General features: G+C 39.7%; 1 protein-coding gene across 10 annotated transcripts in view; it reads left to right on the forward strand.

Annotated features, from left to right (window-relative positions):
• The window catches only part of LOC123770466 (NK-tumor recognition protein), a 75745-nt gene extending 58400 nt beyond the window's left edge, over positions 1-17345 (forward strand). For 5 of the 10 annotated variants that reach the window (XM_045762331.2, XM_045762378.2, XM_045762352.2 and 2 more), the window contains 8 exons: positions 1252-1287; positions 5633-5706; positions 7040-7153; positions 7779-7898; positions 10281-10428; positions 11078-11143; positions 12109-12224; positions 13872-17345. In XM_045762331.2, coding sequence (XP_045618287.2) covers positions 1252-1287; positions 5633-5706; positions 7040-7153; positions 7779-7898; positions 10281-10428; positions 11078-11143; positions 12109-12224; positions 13872-14006 — 809 coding nt within the window. In that variant the 3' untranslated portion in view covers positions 14007-17345. Of the gene's footprint in view, positions 1-1251; positions 1288-5632; positions 5707-7039; positions 7154-7778; positions 7899-8350; positions 10429-11077; positions 11144-12108; positions 12225-13871 lie in introns of those variants that run through there. The other 5 variants (XM_045762360.2, XM_045762370.2, XR_011228471.1 and 2 more) reach the window with 4 other exon arrangements.
• The last annotated feature ends 536 nt before the right edge of the window (positions 17346-17881 follow it).

Here is a 17881-nt window from a genome sequence, read left to right on the forward strand (position 1 = left end):
TTACCTTAGTGTGGTTTGTTTTGATTTGCTACATCTTTCTGGTGGTTAGTTTCCTGGTAAGGATGATCATTTAATCCCCTTCTCTCTCTCTACCTCTGTGAAGTGGGCCAGGTTTTGGCCTGTGGTCTCTGGTAGGCTTTTATTGCTGCCAGGGCCTGATGTGACTATAGGCACGGCGCCATTCACAGTGACAAGGCCACTGTGAATGGCCTTGTCCACTATATGGACCCACCGAGGCCCCTTCAGAAAGAGGTGTTTCACTACATTTGGTGCCAGGTCTTGCAAGTCTGACTTTTTCCTGAAAATAGTAGCACACTGCAACTTGTTTCGTGAGTAAGCCTCTGGGACTGCCTCTGGGACTGCCTAAGGGACTGCCTAAGGGACTGCCTCTGGGACTGGAGTAAAGTAGAATCCCCCCATTATCCCAATCCCAGTTTTACATGACCTTAGATTATCTGGACATATATTTTTGGTTTTTAACCCCCTATTATATGATGTCTTGGAATTATTTAGCCACTAAGGACACTTATTTATAGTACAACATTTAAAAATTGATTAGTTCCTACAGTTGCATTGATGCATTACAATGAAGATACATTACTGTATTGTACATTATTTTGTAGTATATGTGTTTGTCAAATAAATAATGAATACAAAATTGCTGACAAACTACATCTTGCTATCTTTCATTCCATTATATAAAGTGGTTGGATTACTGTCCATTCACTCCACTTTTTATCTTGTATCTTTACTCATATTTCCCCAAATTTTCCCATCCAATTTTCTTCTGATTTTCCTGTTTACTGGATTGGGAATTAAGTCCAAGTATCCACTCTCTGCTCTCTCACACGCATACCATGTCTGCCCACCTTTTACTCAGCTTCCTTCTGCTACCCGATTCTAGCCTGCCCTCAGGCCAGGCTTGGGGAGTAGAAGAATTCCCAAAACCTTCACCAGGTATGCTCCAGGTATACCCCCCCCTCACATTTATTCCAATATACTCCTTGCTAATTTATTATCGTTCTTAAGTTCGACACAAACCTTCTCGGCACGTTTTCAGTCTTACTCTTCGTTAACTTTTGTCCTCCTCATCTCTCCGTGATATTTTCATTCTTTTATATATCTACTTCACTAGCTCCATGCATACTAGTTTACAATGCTACATGAAAACAGTGAACTATTGTGGTGTGCTGTATAATTTTACTTTTTGTTCATGTAATTGTAGTAACTGGTGTCATGTGTACTCCACAGGGGAGCTGACTAACAACGATGGAAAGCATCAACCAGGTATGTTACAGAACGGAGCTACCGTGGTTAGGTTAGATAAGGTAAGGTAATGTTAGCACAAGACCTATTGGTCCATAAGAGGCAGCTCCTGTTTATATCCACCCTCACACTCATTCATTTTATACATACATACATATTTATATATATATATATATATATATATATATATATATATATATATATATATATATATATATATATATATATATATATATATATATATATATATTAGTATATTTTGGTAGCAGTCTTTCCTGTAGACATATATTATTAAATATGACCAAAAAAGTAAGATTATTAATTCTAACACGAATTTTCTCAATCTTTCGTACATTTCTTTTCACTGTTGGAGGTAATTCAAAAATCAATTCTCCAAAATTCATTTTTATTTCTAGTCTGATGCGACACTTGAGCGTGTTTCGTAAAACTTATTACATTTTCAAAGGCTTTACACATACACAACTGAATAGAACTTACATATCTCCGATTTGTTTATATCTACATTTGAGTGAGGTGGATGGGGTGAGGTGGTATTTAATAGGGTATTCATTCATATAAACAAATCGGAGATATGTAAGTTCTATTCAGTTGTGTATGTGTAAAGTCTTTGAAAATGTAATAAGTTTTACGAAATGCGCTCAAGTGTCGTGTCAGACTAGAAATAAAAATGAATTTTGGAGAATTGATTTTTGAATTACCTCCAACAGTGAAAAGAAATGTACGAAAGATTGAGAAAATTCGTGTTAGAATTATTAATCTTACTTTTTCGGTCATATTTAATAATATATATATATATATATATATATATATATATATATATATATATATATGTTGTACCTAGTAGCCAGAACGCACTTCTCAGCCTACAATGCAAGGCCCGATTTGCCTAATCGGGCCTATATATATATATATATATATATATATATATATATATATATATTTATATATATATATATTTATATATATATATATTTATATATATATATATATATATATATATATATATATATATATATATATATATATATATATATATATATATATATATAAACAAACTCCACACCCCAGAAGTGACTCAAACTCATACTGCCAATAGCACTATGCAACTGGTGTACAGGAGACCTTAGCCACTCGACCATCAGTGACCGTACAAAAGATGATGGTAGCCGAGGCTATTTGCCCATCATCCCGACGGCACTTTGATGGTAATCTTGGTCATAGTTATTTTATCAAATAACTTCATTTTCTGGAGGAAGCCCTTATGGCTCCCCGGAGCTATCCAGGCTGATATGCTAATGTCAGACTTTGGCATCAATCATGTGTATGGAGTTCTTTGGGCTTACCGGGGACCACGGCCAGAACCTGGTCCCCTCAGAGAGGCAAGGGGAGCAATGGCCTATAGAAGCTCCCATGTGGTTGGAAACATTCTATGTCTGCCATCGACCGGGTCAGGCACCCAGAAAGGTAAGCATCCCAAAACAAACCCCTATTTTGGTGAAAATATTGCTACCAAAAGCCGAACAAGTGGATAGAACTCACCCAAACAAAAATGAGCAAACTAGTGTGACGTCACCCGTTGCCGCGCTGCCGTTTGTGCAGCTCCCCCCTCCCCGGGAGGGGAAAGGGGGAGGCCCCAGATCTGTCGCGCCGGCGATCCACACCCCAGTTCTTGCTGCTGATGCTATAGGCAGCAGTTGTGTGCTCTGGCTCCAGATTTTTACGGCGCTGTGCCTTGTGTGTGGCGGCTGTTCTCCAGGGGTGTGAGAGCCAGGAGTTATTCCTCAGTACTCGGAATATTCCTCAGCACTTAGTACTCAGTACTAGGTGCTGCATGCACCTAGGGTTCCCTTCCCTAGGTGTCTTGTAAGTACAGCCCTTGGGGCTTGGGGTTACCTTCCACAAGTTCCTCGGGGTCTGCCTCTGTGTGTCCGTTTTGCTGCTTGGTTTTTCGGCCGCCCTTTGGGTACTTGGGTGTTTTGTCTCCCTAGTTTACCTTAGGGTAAGAAGCAGTTTTTGCACTGGTAAGGGGCGCAGAGTGCTGTGCAGCTAGTTGTCGCCTATCACAGCGGCCGGCTCTGTTCCTTGGGGTACGTTGTCCTCTTGTGGGGTTTTCTTTTTCTTTTTGCCTTGGTGGGGGGTTCTGCCCTATTTGCCACTGGTGTTTGGCCTCACCCTGATACTTGATGGTGTCCCCTGCTTGGTCCCCGTGAGTGTACACGTCCCTGGGGTTCGGCTTTAGACAGTTTGTTTGGTAGTTTTGGGCGCCGGTTAGCAGTACCCTGCCTGGGTTTACCTGAGCGCGAGTCCTCTTCAAATAAACGCTCAGGACCCTGGGAATCCCCTAGGGGATGCGTGAGTCCGATGGATGTGACCCCGGGGTCCCCCCTCACTTCGTACGAGTTTGAGGGTTGTTCGGTCCCCTTGTTTCAGGGTGACTCTCACTGTTTTTGCCTTAGTCACGCAGCCTGTTGGGTCGGTGACACTTTCGACCCTGAGTCCTGTGAGTATTGTTGCTTGCTAGTAACTCAATTTACCCAATCTGAGGATGATCATCTTCGGGTACAGGCTGCGCAGGCGTTGCATCCTAGGTTTTGGTTGTTGCAACGCCCTCGCTTGGTTGCTCACCCGGATGCAACGCGTGTAGGTGTAACTCGGCTGCCCCTGGGGTCTGCTCCATCCACTTCAATGTCGGAGACTGATGAGCGGTCCCTTCCTGCTTGGGATATGGGTCGGGCATGAGCTGGAAAATATGTGGAATATGGCTCTGCTCCTGAGTCTTCGTGTGTGAACTCCGGGGCTGAAGGGAAGCCGGAGGAGGGGTTCCTCTTCAGGAGGTAGGAGCTGCCTCATATTTATTTATTTATTTATATACAAAGAAGGTACATTGGGTTTGTGAGAATACATAGCATAGTATTTACATTCTTGTAAAGCCACTAGTACGCCCAGCGTTTCGGGCAGGTCCTTAATCTAACAGATAATTTTAAGTAGGTAAATTCTAAATATGGGCCAATAGGCCTTCTGCAGTTACCTTGATTCTTATGTTCTTATGTTCCAAAGTATCATTAAACCCTTTGTCTGCAGAGGGTATTTCACCTAGGGGCAGAGGTGAAAATAGTATATAATAATACATAGTAACAATAATAGCAAACAATAATATTATACCAGGAAATCTATCTGGACATAACCAACCACAGATTAGAGAATTACTTAGACTCTGTGACAAATTTTCACTCGACCAGCAGATATCAGAGCCAACTAGGAACAAAAATATTCTAGATCTGGTCTTCACAAACAATGAAGACATTATCAGGGACATTACGATAAGGCAAATAAGACACTGGGATTTATTAATCGAAGCGTTACTAACAAGACACCTGGTGTTGTTCTTCAGCTATATCTTGCTCTGGTTAGGCCCCATTTAGATTATGCAGTTCAATTTTGATCGTTGTACTATAGAACGGATATAAATTCACTAGAACGCATCCAGCGTAGGAAGACAAAGTTAATCCCCCAAATTAGAAACCTGTCATATGAAGAAAGATTGACAAAGCTTAAATTACATTTTCTAGAAAAACAAAAATTTAGGGATAGAGGTTTACAAGTGGATGAATGGGCATAACAAAGGGGATATTAATAGGATATTAAAAGTATCAACACAAGACAGAACACGAAACTCTAAGTATAAATTGGATAAGTTTAGGTTTAGGAAAAGCCTGCGTAAATACTGGTTCAGTAACAGGGTTGTTGATTTGTGGAGCCAATTACCGTGTAACATGGTGGAGGTGGGGTCCCTTGATTGTTTCAAGCATGAGTTGGACAGTCAGTTGGCCAAATTTCAAAAGTCTGGAGCCAGGGTTTTGGATACAGGTGTTGAGTCGTCAGTGTATAACGATGGTCAGAAAATGAATTGTTTGATTATTTTATTTATGCCACATTGCTTTCAGTGCTGAACAAGTAATATTATTTAGGTAAGCTGTGATCATTATACCTTTGGGGTTCATATTCAATACAATATTGTATAATGTTTTGTCATGTGTGTGTGATTTGTTTTAGGTATTCTTTATAATAACGGAAGAAAATTGCTCTATTCATATAGTATCATGTACAGTACAGTAATTATAAATAGGATCAGATCAACATAACCATTCTCATAAATTACTGTATTTGCTGGTATATAAGACACCAAATTTACCCGCGCATTTTGTGGAGAATCAAGTATAGTAGGTTTCATGATGTATTTATTGAAAGTGACTTTGAAGGAGTCGTAGCGAGAGAACACATAATCTTGTTTATATAAATTAAATATGGTTTGCCATCATGCAAGTCTATTTGTGCTGCATTCCAGAGAGTGATTGGGTTCCCGTCCCTCCCAAGGAGAAGAAAGAGGAGGACAAAGTGTTTCCTCAATCGGAACCTCAGGTAAGGACAATAGACGTACTGTTCTCTTGACAACCTCAGGTAAGGACAATAGACGTACTGTTCTCTTGGCAACCTCAGGTAAGGACAATAGACGTACTGTTCTCTTACACAACCTCAGGTAAGGACAATAGACGTACTGTTCTCTTACACAACCTCAGGTAAGGACAATAGACGTACTGTTCTCTTGACAACCTCAGGTAAGGACAATAGACGTACTGTTCTCTTGGCAACCTCAGGTAAGGACAATAGACGTACTGTTCTCTTACACAACCTCAGGTAAGGACAATAGACGTACTGTTCTCTTCCCTCCTATATTAACTTCTTCATGATATTGTTGTAACTAACCAGTCACAAACATTACCATGGGACAAGGAAAGAGCTTGCTAACAGTCACAAACATTACCATGGGACAAGGAAAGAGCTTGCTAACAGTCACAATCATTACCATGTTAAATGTCTTATATTAATAATTATAAGACCTTCCAAACATGAAGGGCTTATACTGTATCTGTCCAAAATAAAACAAAAATCCAAAGCAAATTTAAACAAGGAAATTACTTGTCTTTAGTGTGTACAGTTATTTCAGTGTTCCGTGATCGTGCTGGGGTTTCACCACAGGCCGCACCCCCTAAGGTTTCCCCAACGTCAAGAAACTGTCGTACTAAAGTGCCCTTATCCTAACCTACCAGAGGACTTAAAACAGAAAACAGGACAGTATGTCAATTTTGCGAGCTACTACCATTTTCTAGTATGACAATTTTTGCCCTTAGGTAGAGTAAACGTCAAAATGGGACGCTCTGTTAGGAGAACGGGTTGCACACCCAGTCTCTTATTGTGTGCAGCGGTGCGAATCATAATAATGCTAATGCTTCTAACATTTACTCCATGACCGCGTTAAAGGCTTGAATGCATGCATAATCTTAAATGTGGTACAGTACTGTATATTGTATTTTCCATTCAGACTTTAAAACATGCATCAAACAATAATTCAACCTAGAACTCGAAAGTGCAACATATAAGTGCAATTAATATGTAAAGTGTGTGGTTGTGCTGTAGTAAATTAAGGAAAGAATAAGAATATAAGACCTGATAAGGGTCCAGAACGGACCAAAATGTAGTCACATTCACTTACATATTTTCAAGTGTAGGAGGGTTGATTATTTATGTATTATAAGACAATAGTTGTATTACACTGTTCCTGGTATTCACACGCACATTTTATTCATAGTAACCAGTCTTGTTTCTCTGAAGGCTCTCCTTAGTGGCTTAGGAACCACCGACAGACCCACCAGAAAGCGGCATTTCATTACGTTCAGTCCTGGATTTATTTCAGCAGGCCGTGGACATCTCGCAGATCGTGTCAACGCGGCTGAGCGCCATGCGGAAGCTTCAGGACAACCCTCACGATAGTGAAGCTATTAAGACACTTCATAATGTGCAGAAAGAGGTGAGTGTTTTGCTGCCGGCAAATTACTTCTGTTGTTGTAGTGTTATGGATACTTATTGGTGGTATATCATTGTTACTGTTTACTGGTATATTATTGTTACTGTTTACTGGTATATTATTGTTATTGGTCACTGGTATATCATTGTTATTGTTCACTGGTATATCATTGTTATTGTTCACTGGTATATCATTGTTATTGTTCACTGGTATATCATTGTTATTGTTCACTGGTATATCATTGTTATTGTTCACTGGTATATCATTGTTATTGTTCACTGGTATATCACTGTTATTGTTCACTGGTATATCATTGTTATTGTTCACTGGTATATCATTGTTATTGTTCACTGGTATATCACTGTTATTGTTCACTGGTATATCACTGTTATTTTTAACCCAACCCACCCCAAACCAGGCTGGTTGGGTTATAAGAAAATACCAAGGTTTTTTTTTACCAACCCTGCAACACACACATACTTTTTAGGCTGGAGTTTGAATATCCAATGATCAGAGTAAGAATGATAATAATACGGCTTTATTAATAGACAATAGAGAACACTTGTTATATAAAGGTACCAGTTTTGGGCATGAAGTGAATGAAGATGAGGGACTTTTGTTTCAACAGATGCAAAACTGGGCTTTGAGTAAGCAGGAACCAGCACCAGGTCAGTTCACAGGGACAACGGGGGTGAAGGTTTTATCTCAGGAAGAGCTGTCAGCGGGTCATCAAGCTTGGGCCAGGAAGGTAGGCATGCTGCGTACTCTTGAGTTTGCTCTTATCACGCTGGGATGTTAGGGGGGCTGGATGTGTCACTGAGGTCTGATATATATATGCATACTTATATATATATATATCATTTGTACGATTCACAAAATTATTCCTGTATTTTTAGCTCTTTTTCTTGTACAGGAAGCTTGATTGAGTGATTCATTGGGTCAGAGTAATATCCATTTGAGTGGCACTGATGTGTGTAGATACAGTTTCTTTGTTTTGGTTCCCATGAAGTACTGTTTCCAGCTTCCTCCGTCATTTTTGTTTGATTATCCTTAGACTCGATGTTTGGTAATCTGTTGTTTAGCGTTTCAATTGGTCAGGGTAGAGGTCATGGTTAATTGTTAGTAAGGAAGTGTCAGCTCCCTTGTGGGTATTTGACTCGGCCTCCGGTCCACTCCAGCCCCTAGACTGTTGTGTTTCAGGTCCCAACTTGTCACCGAGGTGAAGCTGCTGGGAAAATCAGCTCCGGGGCCGTGATGTCCTGCCGCACTGCAAGAGGATACCCGAGTCTACAGACACTGCTAGGAACCAGGATATTGATGGACTCTGTCGTGACATGAAGCATTTTTACTTTTTATTTATTTTTAGTTTAATTTCATTTTTTATAGATATTGTTCCCACTTGTATGACAGTCTGTTGTCAGAAAGAAAATATATAATTTTATTGGTTTTCCAATGAAAAAAGTTTTTATTTGCTAGAATGTCTCCTGAGTTGATCCAATATTCTGGTTCCTAGTAGTGTCGGCACTCAAATAATTTGAACCAATCTATGGTTATTTCAACAGTGTTCACGCAGGATAAGGGCCAGTGGAACCATTGGTACACTGACCCCTAGTCTGTCGTGAATGGGGTCTGTAACAAGCTCTCATCTTACTATTGATTGGGATTTTCTGATAATATCAAATATTTGTAAAGTTCATGTTGAGTAGTCACAAATGTGAGAGAATATGAGAGTTCGTAAGAGTGCATCTTGGCAGGATGAATCATAAGAGGGAAAATCCCGCTGGCTTCCCATCTTGGGCCCAGTGAAGAGAGAGCTTGTTACAGATCCTCCCAAGCCTCCGCTCCATCTCGTTAGTGCATCCGGGTTCTGGCAACAGACAGCTGTGGGGCCTAAGGTGTTGTCTGGCGGCGGCTGGTGACGGGTGAGTGAGTCGGCATTTTGGTGAGTCACCAGGTATAAGTAGCGTTAATTGTAGCAAACACGCAATGTAACCACGATGCTATTTTGATCATTTTTACATTGTTACGGTGTTGTGACGATGTAATAACGCTGAACAACGTTGTCGTTATGTTGCATGTTTCTCATGTAGGCAAGAATTTGCTGCTTTGGAGATTAGCAATTAAATTTCTTTGTAGGTTATTCATAACTTAGACTATTTTTCTTTATTATTTATGGAAAAAATTTAACAAATGAGACTTAAATAACATAAGAATTTGTTTCTTAAATGGCAAGCATATATTTTCCTATAAAAAAAGTTTTGGAAAGCCAAGCTAATTGTTCATCCTCGAGGGAAAGGGTATTGAATTTTTCTTTCTTTAATTATATTTCTTAACAACGTGATCGTTCTCATCATTGTTTGTGCATTCTTAGTCATTGTTCTTGGACGAGATTCTTAAGCTCTCTAGATTTTTCTCTAATGTGTCATTTATGTGGTAGTTATTAATTGTTAAATTCTAAAATATGATTTTTAAAAATTATTTACTGAAATGTGAGACATTAAGTTAATGTAGTAGATTTTTAAAAGCTTTTATCAGTGCTGCTGAATTGTAAATGTTAGTCAAAAGGTTTGATACCTTGTTAGGATAGAGAATTGTCTAAAACCAAAACTCTTAAAGAACTGCCAAGCTGTCAGTGCCGTGGTATCTCAGCATCATCGCTCGTAACAATACTGGTCATATTACATCTGTGAGCCTGAGTATACCCAGTGCTGTGGTATCTCAGCATTGTCACTCATCATCATGATCGCTCATCACCATGATGATGATGAGCTCCTGTGGGACCCAAGTACTGTGTAGTGCTTGAATCTCAGCATTGACATTGGCATGATGATGATCATCATCATATTGAACCTGCAGAACCTGAGTATATATGTGCAGTGTGTTGGAATGTGAGCAGTGTTGCTCCGGTAACGGTGCTGATCCTAGTAAACTTGTGCAGCTTGAATATACTTAGTATTGTCACTTGTGATGATGTTGACCACATTAAATCTGTGAAACCTGTGTATACAGTATTCTTGCTAAGGCTTCATGGCATTTGCCAGACAGTAAAGCAACTTCTCTAAGAGTTGTGGCTCTGTATACTTCACGCACTAATCTTCGTCATCCTTGTATTCCCTGGTGACCCCTCTAGGAACAACTAAAAGAAGCTGCACCTATTAAGCCACAGTTTGGTCTCAAGATGTTGCAGAAGATGGGCTGGTCCCCGGGGGAAGGCTTGGGAAAGAACAAGGAAGGAACAATTGAGCCTCTGCTGCTGGACGTCAAAATGGATAAAAAAGGTAAATATTGTAGTGACGATGGTTAGAGTGGGATGCAACAATAAGAATCTCTTTTGTGACTGTATATAAAATACCCGTATATACAATATTGAAGAAAGAGAGTCCAGTAATGCGAGGTTTGATCCCACTGTACGGCCTCAATATTTGCACTCAACTTAAAACATTACATTCTTGATTTTGTAATGCAGTATTTAAAAATTTAAGGTTGAATTTTTGGATTTTTAGCTGGTATAAAGCAAAATATTTTGTTTTCTGGGAAGGCTGTGTGAGCTAGACACCTGCTTAACTCCAAGTCTTATACCCTACCAGTCCCTTGTGGCTGCGGTAGGCGCCTATGACTGAAGAGCCTGGTGGAGTATAAGAGGCTTGGGATGTACAAGGCAGCTAACTCAGCAAGCCAATGAGGGAACCTTACCTTGCGATGATTTTGTGGCTCGGCGTTCCCGCCGCCCTGTCCTCGCCAGGCCTCCTCGTTGCTGGTCTGGTCAACCAGGCTGTTGGATGCGGCTGCTCGCATCCTGACGTATGAGTCACAGCCTTGTTGATCAGGTATCCTTTGGAGGTGTCTTATCACCTCCATAGGGGGTCTGGGGGGACCCATCAGAAAGAGGCATTTCATTCTATTTCAACACTGGATTTTTATTTTCAGGTTTTCATGCTCAAGAGGAACTGACGCCAAAGAAACAACCGATACCCTTAGCTAAGGATCTCTCTGGTAAGCTGTATTCCTAAGCTTTGATGCAAACATTAGTGATCAAGTATGTTTCTTAGCCCATCCATATGGTTGCTCCATAAAGTAAGAATCTACTGTCTTATAGACAATATTTATTAACAGTTAAGTAGGATGACACTCAGGAGCTTGAACGCACCACTGGAAACTTTACAAACATCTCAGAAGAATCATATACAGTTAAGTTATATGGGGGGATGGGGGGGGGGGGGGGGGGAGAGTGGAGAAAAATCTTATTTTTGAGGCAGAATGTGTTTCAGAGGCACATCTATAATGACTCTGATCCTTCCAATGTTTACTTTGTGTCAGCAGCAAGTGGCAAGTAAAGCCTCGTAACCTCTCAGTTACGAGGCTGAGCCAACCTGCCAACGCACCTCCAGACACTACGTGTGAGGTGTCTGGCATCCCAAACCTAGAGCATGTCACAGTCTGCTTATCTTTATGAAGGCAGATGGCCACTTCTTTCATTATGTGACGTTTTTCTACATTAAAGCATTGTTTCTATGCACAGTGGCCTATGGTGTATGTATGTACGATTGTGCTCGATGCATGCTGTTAGTGCTTTGTGTACATTGATTCCCTGTCGTGTGCTAGTGATAGGGAATTGGCCAAACACAACTCCTCTGACTAATGTGATCCAATAGGAGGAAGCAATCTCAGCAAGATAACTTCAGGGAGCCACTGGCACACTACCAGAAAATGGCATATTATTACTACATTCAGTGGTGGATTTTTTGATCACTTGCCTCTGCTTGTAGTGTTAGGCAATTTTGGACTTGTTTCTTTCAAATGGTAAACGTTGTAACGGTTCCTACAACTAATCTTCCTGCGGCCCAGTCTCTGACCAGGCACTCTGGTTATGGTTTGATTAACCAGGCTGTAGATGATGTTGTTCAGTCTGACATGAATTACCTTCATTTCACCTTCTGTGATTAACTTTGTGTTTTCAGGTAAACATCCAGTTTCAGCGCTGGTAGAGCTGTGCTCCAAAAGAAAGTGGTCCCCGCCCGACTTTGAGATGGTGTTCGACTGTGGTCCGGATCACAAAAAGAATTTTCTCATGAAGGTTAGTTCATTATCGCATACAAGTTGTGAGAGAAAGTGTGTATCAGTAGAGTGTAGTACCTTGTAGATCTCACCGTAGAGCCCTACACATTCCACTTGTAGGTCTCATTATAGACAACTAACCACCCCCAACTTTTAGGTATTGTTGCCATATGTGGAGTCTAGAGTGATGTTGCCATATGTGGAGTCTAGAGTGATGTTGCCATATGTGGAGTCTAGAGTGATGTTGCCATATGTGGAGTCTAGAGTGATGTTGCCATATGTGGAGTCTAGAGTGATGTTGCCATATGTGGAGTCTAGAGTGATGTTGCCATACGTGGAGTCTAGAGTGATGTTGCCATATGTGGAGTCTAGAGTGATGTTGCCATATGTGGAGTCTAGAGTGATGTTGCCATACATGGAGTCTCAAGTGATGTAAACTTAGAGTAACAATACCTGTGACAGACACATCATTGTAAACATTCAGGCTGGACCAAAACGTTGCCATTTTCTTTCTTTTCATGTGTGGCATTGATTTGTTCATTTTCTCCCATATTATCGTGACTTACTCTTTGCACATTTTCATATGTAAGATGGCATTAATTGAGACATTAAGAGTGGTGCTAATCATAGGGTGCATCTGAAGAAATTGTCTATTTCTTGTAATTACCTGAGAACTTGTAGTGAAGAAAGGTCTTGGACTGTCGAACATCCCATCCCAGATCTGGGACTAGCCTCCCAGATCTCTCTGAATGCTTCGAAAGTTGTTATATGATCCAGCTCCAGTGTCTTGTGTGAGATGAACTGTGCTTCTTTTATGGCCAAATGGAGTACATACTACCTAAACATCCACTTGGAGTACTACCTAAACATCCACTTGGAGTACTACCTAAACATCCACTTGGAGTACTACCTAAACATCCACTTGGAGTACTACCTAAACATCCACTTGGAGTACTACCTAAACATCCACTTGGAGTACTACCTAAACATCCACTTGGAGTACTACCTAAACATCCACTTGGAGTACTACCTAAACATCCACTTGGAGTACTACCTAAACATCCACTTGGAGTACTACCTAAACATCCACTTGGAGTACTACCTAAACATCCACTTGGAGTCTCTCTCTCTCTTTTCTATCCTCTCTCTTTTCTCTACCCTCTTTCTTTTCTCTATCCTCTTTCTTTTCTCTCCTCTTTCTTTCTCCTCTTTCTTTCTCTTCTCTCTCTTTCTCCTCTCTCTTCTCTTTCTCCTCTCTCCTCTTTCTTTCTCCTCTCTTCTCTTTCTCCTCTTTCTTTCTCTTCTCTCTCTTTCTCCTCTCTCCTCTTTCTTTCTCCTCTCTCTTCTCTTTCTCCTCTCTCTCTTTTTCCTTCCCCCACTCCCCCCTCTCTCTGTCATCACTCTATGGGGAGAAGTACAGTACCACGAGGAGTACTACAATTATACCCACAAAGACAGGGTTGCCATGTGACTACTCAGGCTGCCCGTGTTGGTAGTATTCTCATGTCCAGTGTAAAGCCTCTGCGTTCTGTTGCCCATCTCTCATCTTTATCAAAGAAACTATTTTTACAATAATAACAATTTGAAAATTTTTGTCTACTACTTATCACATAATAATAATAATAATAATAATATACTGTACACAAAATATATTTTATTTTTAAAGGTAATGGTGAATGGCCAAGAATTTAAACCATCAGTAGCAGCATCAACCAAGAAAATGGCAAAAGCTAATGCTGCAGCAGCATATCTTCAGTCCCTTGGCCTTTTTCCTAAGGATCCAAATAACCCGCTGTTGTAGACGCAAGTTTCCCGTTTTGACTCAAGTTGGATGCCACGATAATGACGACAAACTAACGTGGACCGACTTTTATCTAATCGTGGTATTCGGAGAAGAAACGTGCAAATGATGTACAAATATACAATAAAAAAAAGCTCTCCGCGGCATAATTCAGTTTTACCATCCAAATACATATCATCTTAGTTGGGTTGAAGTTATTTATAATTATGTAAAAAGCTGCTTGTAACAGCATATTTATAAATGTAATGTACTTGAAAAGTCTTTAATACAGGCAATGCTAGTTTTGTATAAATATTAAAGCAGTATGTTTTATGGGGTTAATTTTGTTGCATCCCATAACCCTATTAACTGTGCATTCGTTTTTAGGTCGATCTCCTGGTGTGCATAAAAAATATATACAGTATTATATTTTCTTTGTACTGTAAATTGAAAATTTGTTTTTTTCTAATGTCAGAAATAGTTCTAATCATTTTAGTTTGGCCGTAGTGAGGTGAAGAAATGTTGCAAACGTCAACTTCTGACAACTCACTTTCGTATAAACCATTTGTAATAAATTTCTCATCGTCATCAATATCGTCCTGGTCCATAAAAGTTCTGGAAATTTAGTATGATTGGTTCCTACTGTTGGTGTGATTGGTATGACATGATTGGTTCCTACTGTTGGTGTGATTGGTATGACATGATTGGTTCCTACTGTTGGTGTGATTGGTATGACATGATTGGTTCCTACTGTTGGTATGATTGGCATGACATGATTGGTTCCTACTGTTGGTATGATTGGTTCCTACTGTTGGTGTGATTGGCATGACATGATTGGTTCCTACTGTTGGTGAGATTGGCATGACATGATTGGTTCCTACTGTTGGTGAGATTGGCATGACATGATTGGTTCCTACTGTTGGTGAGATTGGCATGACATGATTGGTTCCTACTGTTGGTGTGATTGGCATGACATGATTGGTTCCTACTGTTGGTGTGATTGGCATGACATGATTGACTCCTACTGTTGGTGAGATTGGCATGACATGATTGGTTCCTACTGTTGGTGTGATTGGCATGACATGATTGACTCCTACTGTTGGTGTGATTGGCATGACATGATTGGTTCCTACTCTTGGTGTGATTGGCATGACATGATTGGTTCTTACTGTTGGTGAGATTGGCATGACATGATTGGTTCCTACTGTTGGTGTGATTGGCATGACATGATTGGTTCCTACTCTTGGTGTGATTGGTATGACATGATTGGTTCCTATTGTTGGTGTGATTGGCATGACATGATTGGTTCCTATTGTTGGTGTGATTGGCATGACATGATTGGTTCCTACTGTTGGTGTGATTGGCATGATATGATTGGTTCCTACTCTTGGTGTGATTGGTATGACATGATTGGTTCCTACTCTTGGTGTGATTGGCATGACATGATTGGTAAATCCTAATAATGCCCAGGAAAGCAACTAAGGCTTTCAAAACTTTTTGAAATATGGAAGACAATTGCCAGAGGTCTCTGGTGTTGAATTACGTCCATACAGTCTTTAGGACTTTTGACAAGAGCGTCATCATTCTATCTCTTGATGGCAAAAAGAGCAGTTTAAAGGATAATGCCATAATGAATACTCAGATTTGTTTTTATAATGTACTGTTTCCTGACCATATTTAACTATTTGCTTTAAATTGCTTGTAATTATACATGATGTAATCATGTTTTTAAAGTTAAAAATAAGTATTGTAATGAAATAGACATACCTGGAGCATACCTAGAGACAGTTTCAGGAGTTCTTTTACTCCCCAAGGTTTCGGGAGTTCTTCTACTTCCCGAGTCAGGCCTGAAGCTAGGCTCGACTTGTGATAACTTGGTCCAACAGGCTGCTGCTTGAAGCAGCCTGCAGGCCCACATGTCCACTACAGCCTGGTTGGTCCACACTTCTTGCAAGAACCTGTCCAAGTGCCTCTTGAATATATTCACCTTTGCTCTAGCAATATTTCTAATGCTGGCTTGTAGGGTGTTGAACAGCCGTGGACCCCTGATGTAAAGACAGTGCTCTCTGGTTGTGCCTATGGCACCTGTACTCCTCACTGGTTCTATTCTTCATTTTCTTCCGTACCTTTCACTCCAGTACGTTGTTATTCTTCTGTGCAAATTTGGGACCTGGCCTTCCAGTATCTTCCATGTATATATTATTTGATACCTTTCTCGTCTCCTTTCCAGAGAATACATTTTGAGAGCTTTGAGACGGTCCCAATAGTTTAGATGTTTTATTGTTTCTATGCGTGCTGTATATGTTCTCTGTATTCCTTCTAATTCAGAGATCTCTCCTACTCTGAAAGGGGAAGCGAGTACTGAGCAATATTCAAGATGGGAATATTTGAATGTATACAAGCAGATTTTGCTGTATCGGTCAAGCAGGGTTTAAGATTTATTGTCAGTGACTTTAAACAAGTGTCATATTTTTTAATTTTTCTGTTTTGTTTTAATTCTCTTTCAAAAATGAAATATAATAGTAATAGTTTAGGTATTTACATTTTTGGTGACATTCAAGATATATGCCTACCATATAGGGAATACCTTCGGAACATGAACCAATTCACTTGGACTGGTTGGCACAGTCAATATATTGTCTTGCTGTCAGTATATGACACCCAATGGTCTAGGTGTCGAGCACTGCTCCTTCTCACCATCCTTATATCTTGTCCTTGTATCATTTCCGAGTGCTCTATAGTCATACTTGCCGAGCACTTTCTCCTCAATATTACCTAACCTTTAATACATGATTTATTCACAAGCTTATCACAGTGACCAGCATGGCCCTTCTTTTGATAATTACTCATTTACTTATCACAGTGGTAGTTGATTGCGATGCCACCTTATGCAGAGAATGGCGCTCTTCACACAACCAGTCGTAATCCATTTAGCACATAGTTCACCACACAGCTTCTATATTTATACTGTATGTATATTACCCCCATACTTGTACATAATGAGTTTATACAGCAATTTGATCTACGTAACTTGGTGGCGAGAAACACTTGTATGGAACTTGTGTTATGTCCCCAGTGTACGCTTGGTGACTTTTTTTTCTTTAAATGGTACGTATGTTTGTCAATATATTAGATAGATAATATTGATTGTTTTAGGGTTATATATGTTCAAATTAAAAATAATTTATGTTGCAAATAGTCATCTTGCATAGGATATTTGTATTTCATAATCTATCTTTTAATTTTACTATTTGTATCAAATGATAAGAAGTTGAGTTGTATTAAACAAGTGCCCTAAATGTAAATAGAGTATGAATATTGGGCATCGTGTATGTAAGAATTGTAAAGTTATATGAAGAACTTTATTTTATTTCCCCCTCAAAATGTATACTGTACTCTAAGCAGTACTTTATGCATGTATCAAGCATCGTACCCCATTCCTATGAGTGAACGTAAGTATGAACATAAGCATCGTATTTTCTGGGGTATTAAATGAACTTATTTCATAAGGATTATTTGTCAACATTTTTTAGTAAATTATTATAATTTAGTAAATAATTCAATTAATCATATATTAATTGAAAGTGATGCTTAAGTGGTTTTGCATGAAAAACTTATGATTTTCTCCATGTACTTGAAGTATATATATATATATATATATATTTGGCTGAAAAATGTGTCCTATCTGCCAGAAAATAGGGTGCTCATCAGCTGGATTAAACATGAAATGAGAAATGGCTTTTGGTTTCCCAATTTTTAAGAACAGGATGCCTCTTGTGCTTATCAAGGTTTTCCCTAGACCAATTCTTCAGGAAGCACTCCACAATAATTGACTAACTCCTCGGTACACATTTACTGCTAGGAGGACCAAGACACCAGGTAAGAGGAAACATGCC

This window comes from Procambarus clarkii, chromosome 14 (assembly GCF_040958095.1).
Source record: "Procambarus clarkii isolate CNS0578487 chromosome 14, FALCON_Pclarkii_2.0, whole genome shotgun sequence".
In the NCBI taxonomy this organism is placed as follows: domain Eukaryota; kingdom Metazoa; phylum Arthropoda; class Malacostraca; order Decapoda; family Cambaridae; genus Procambarus; species Procambarus clarkii.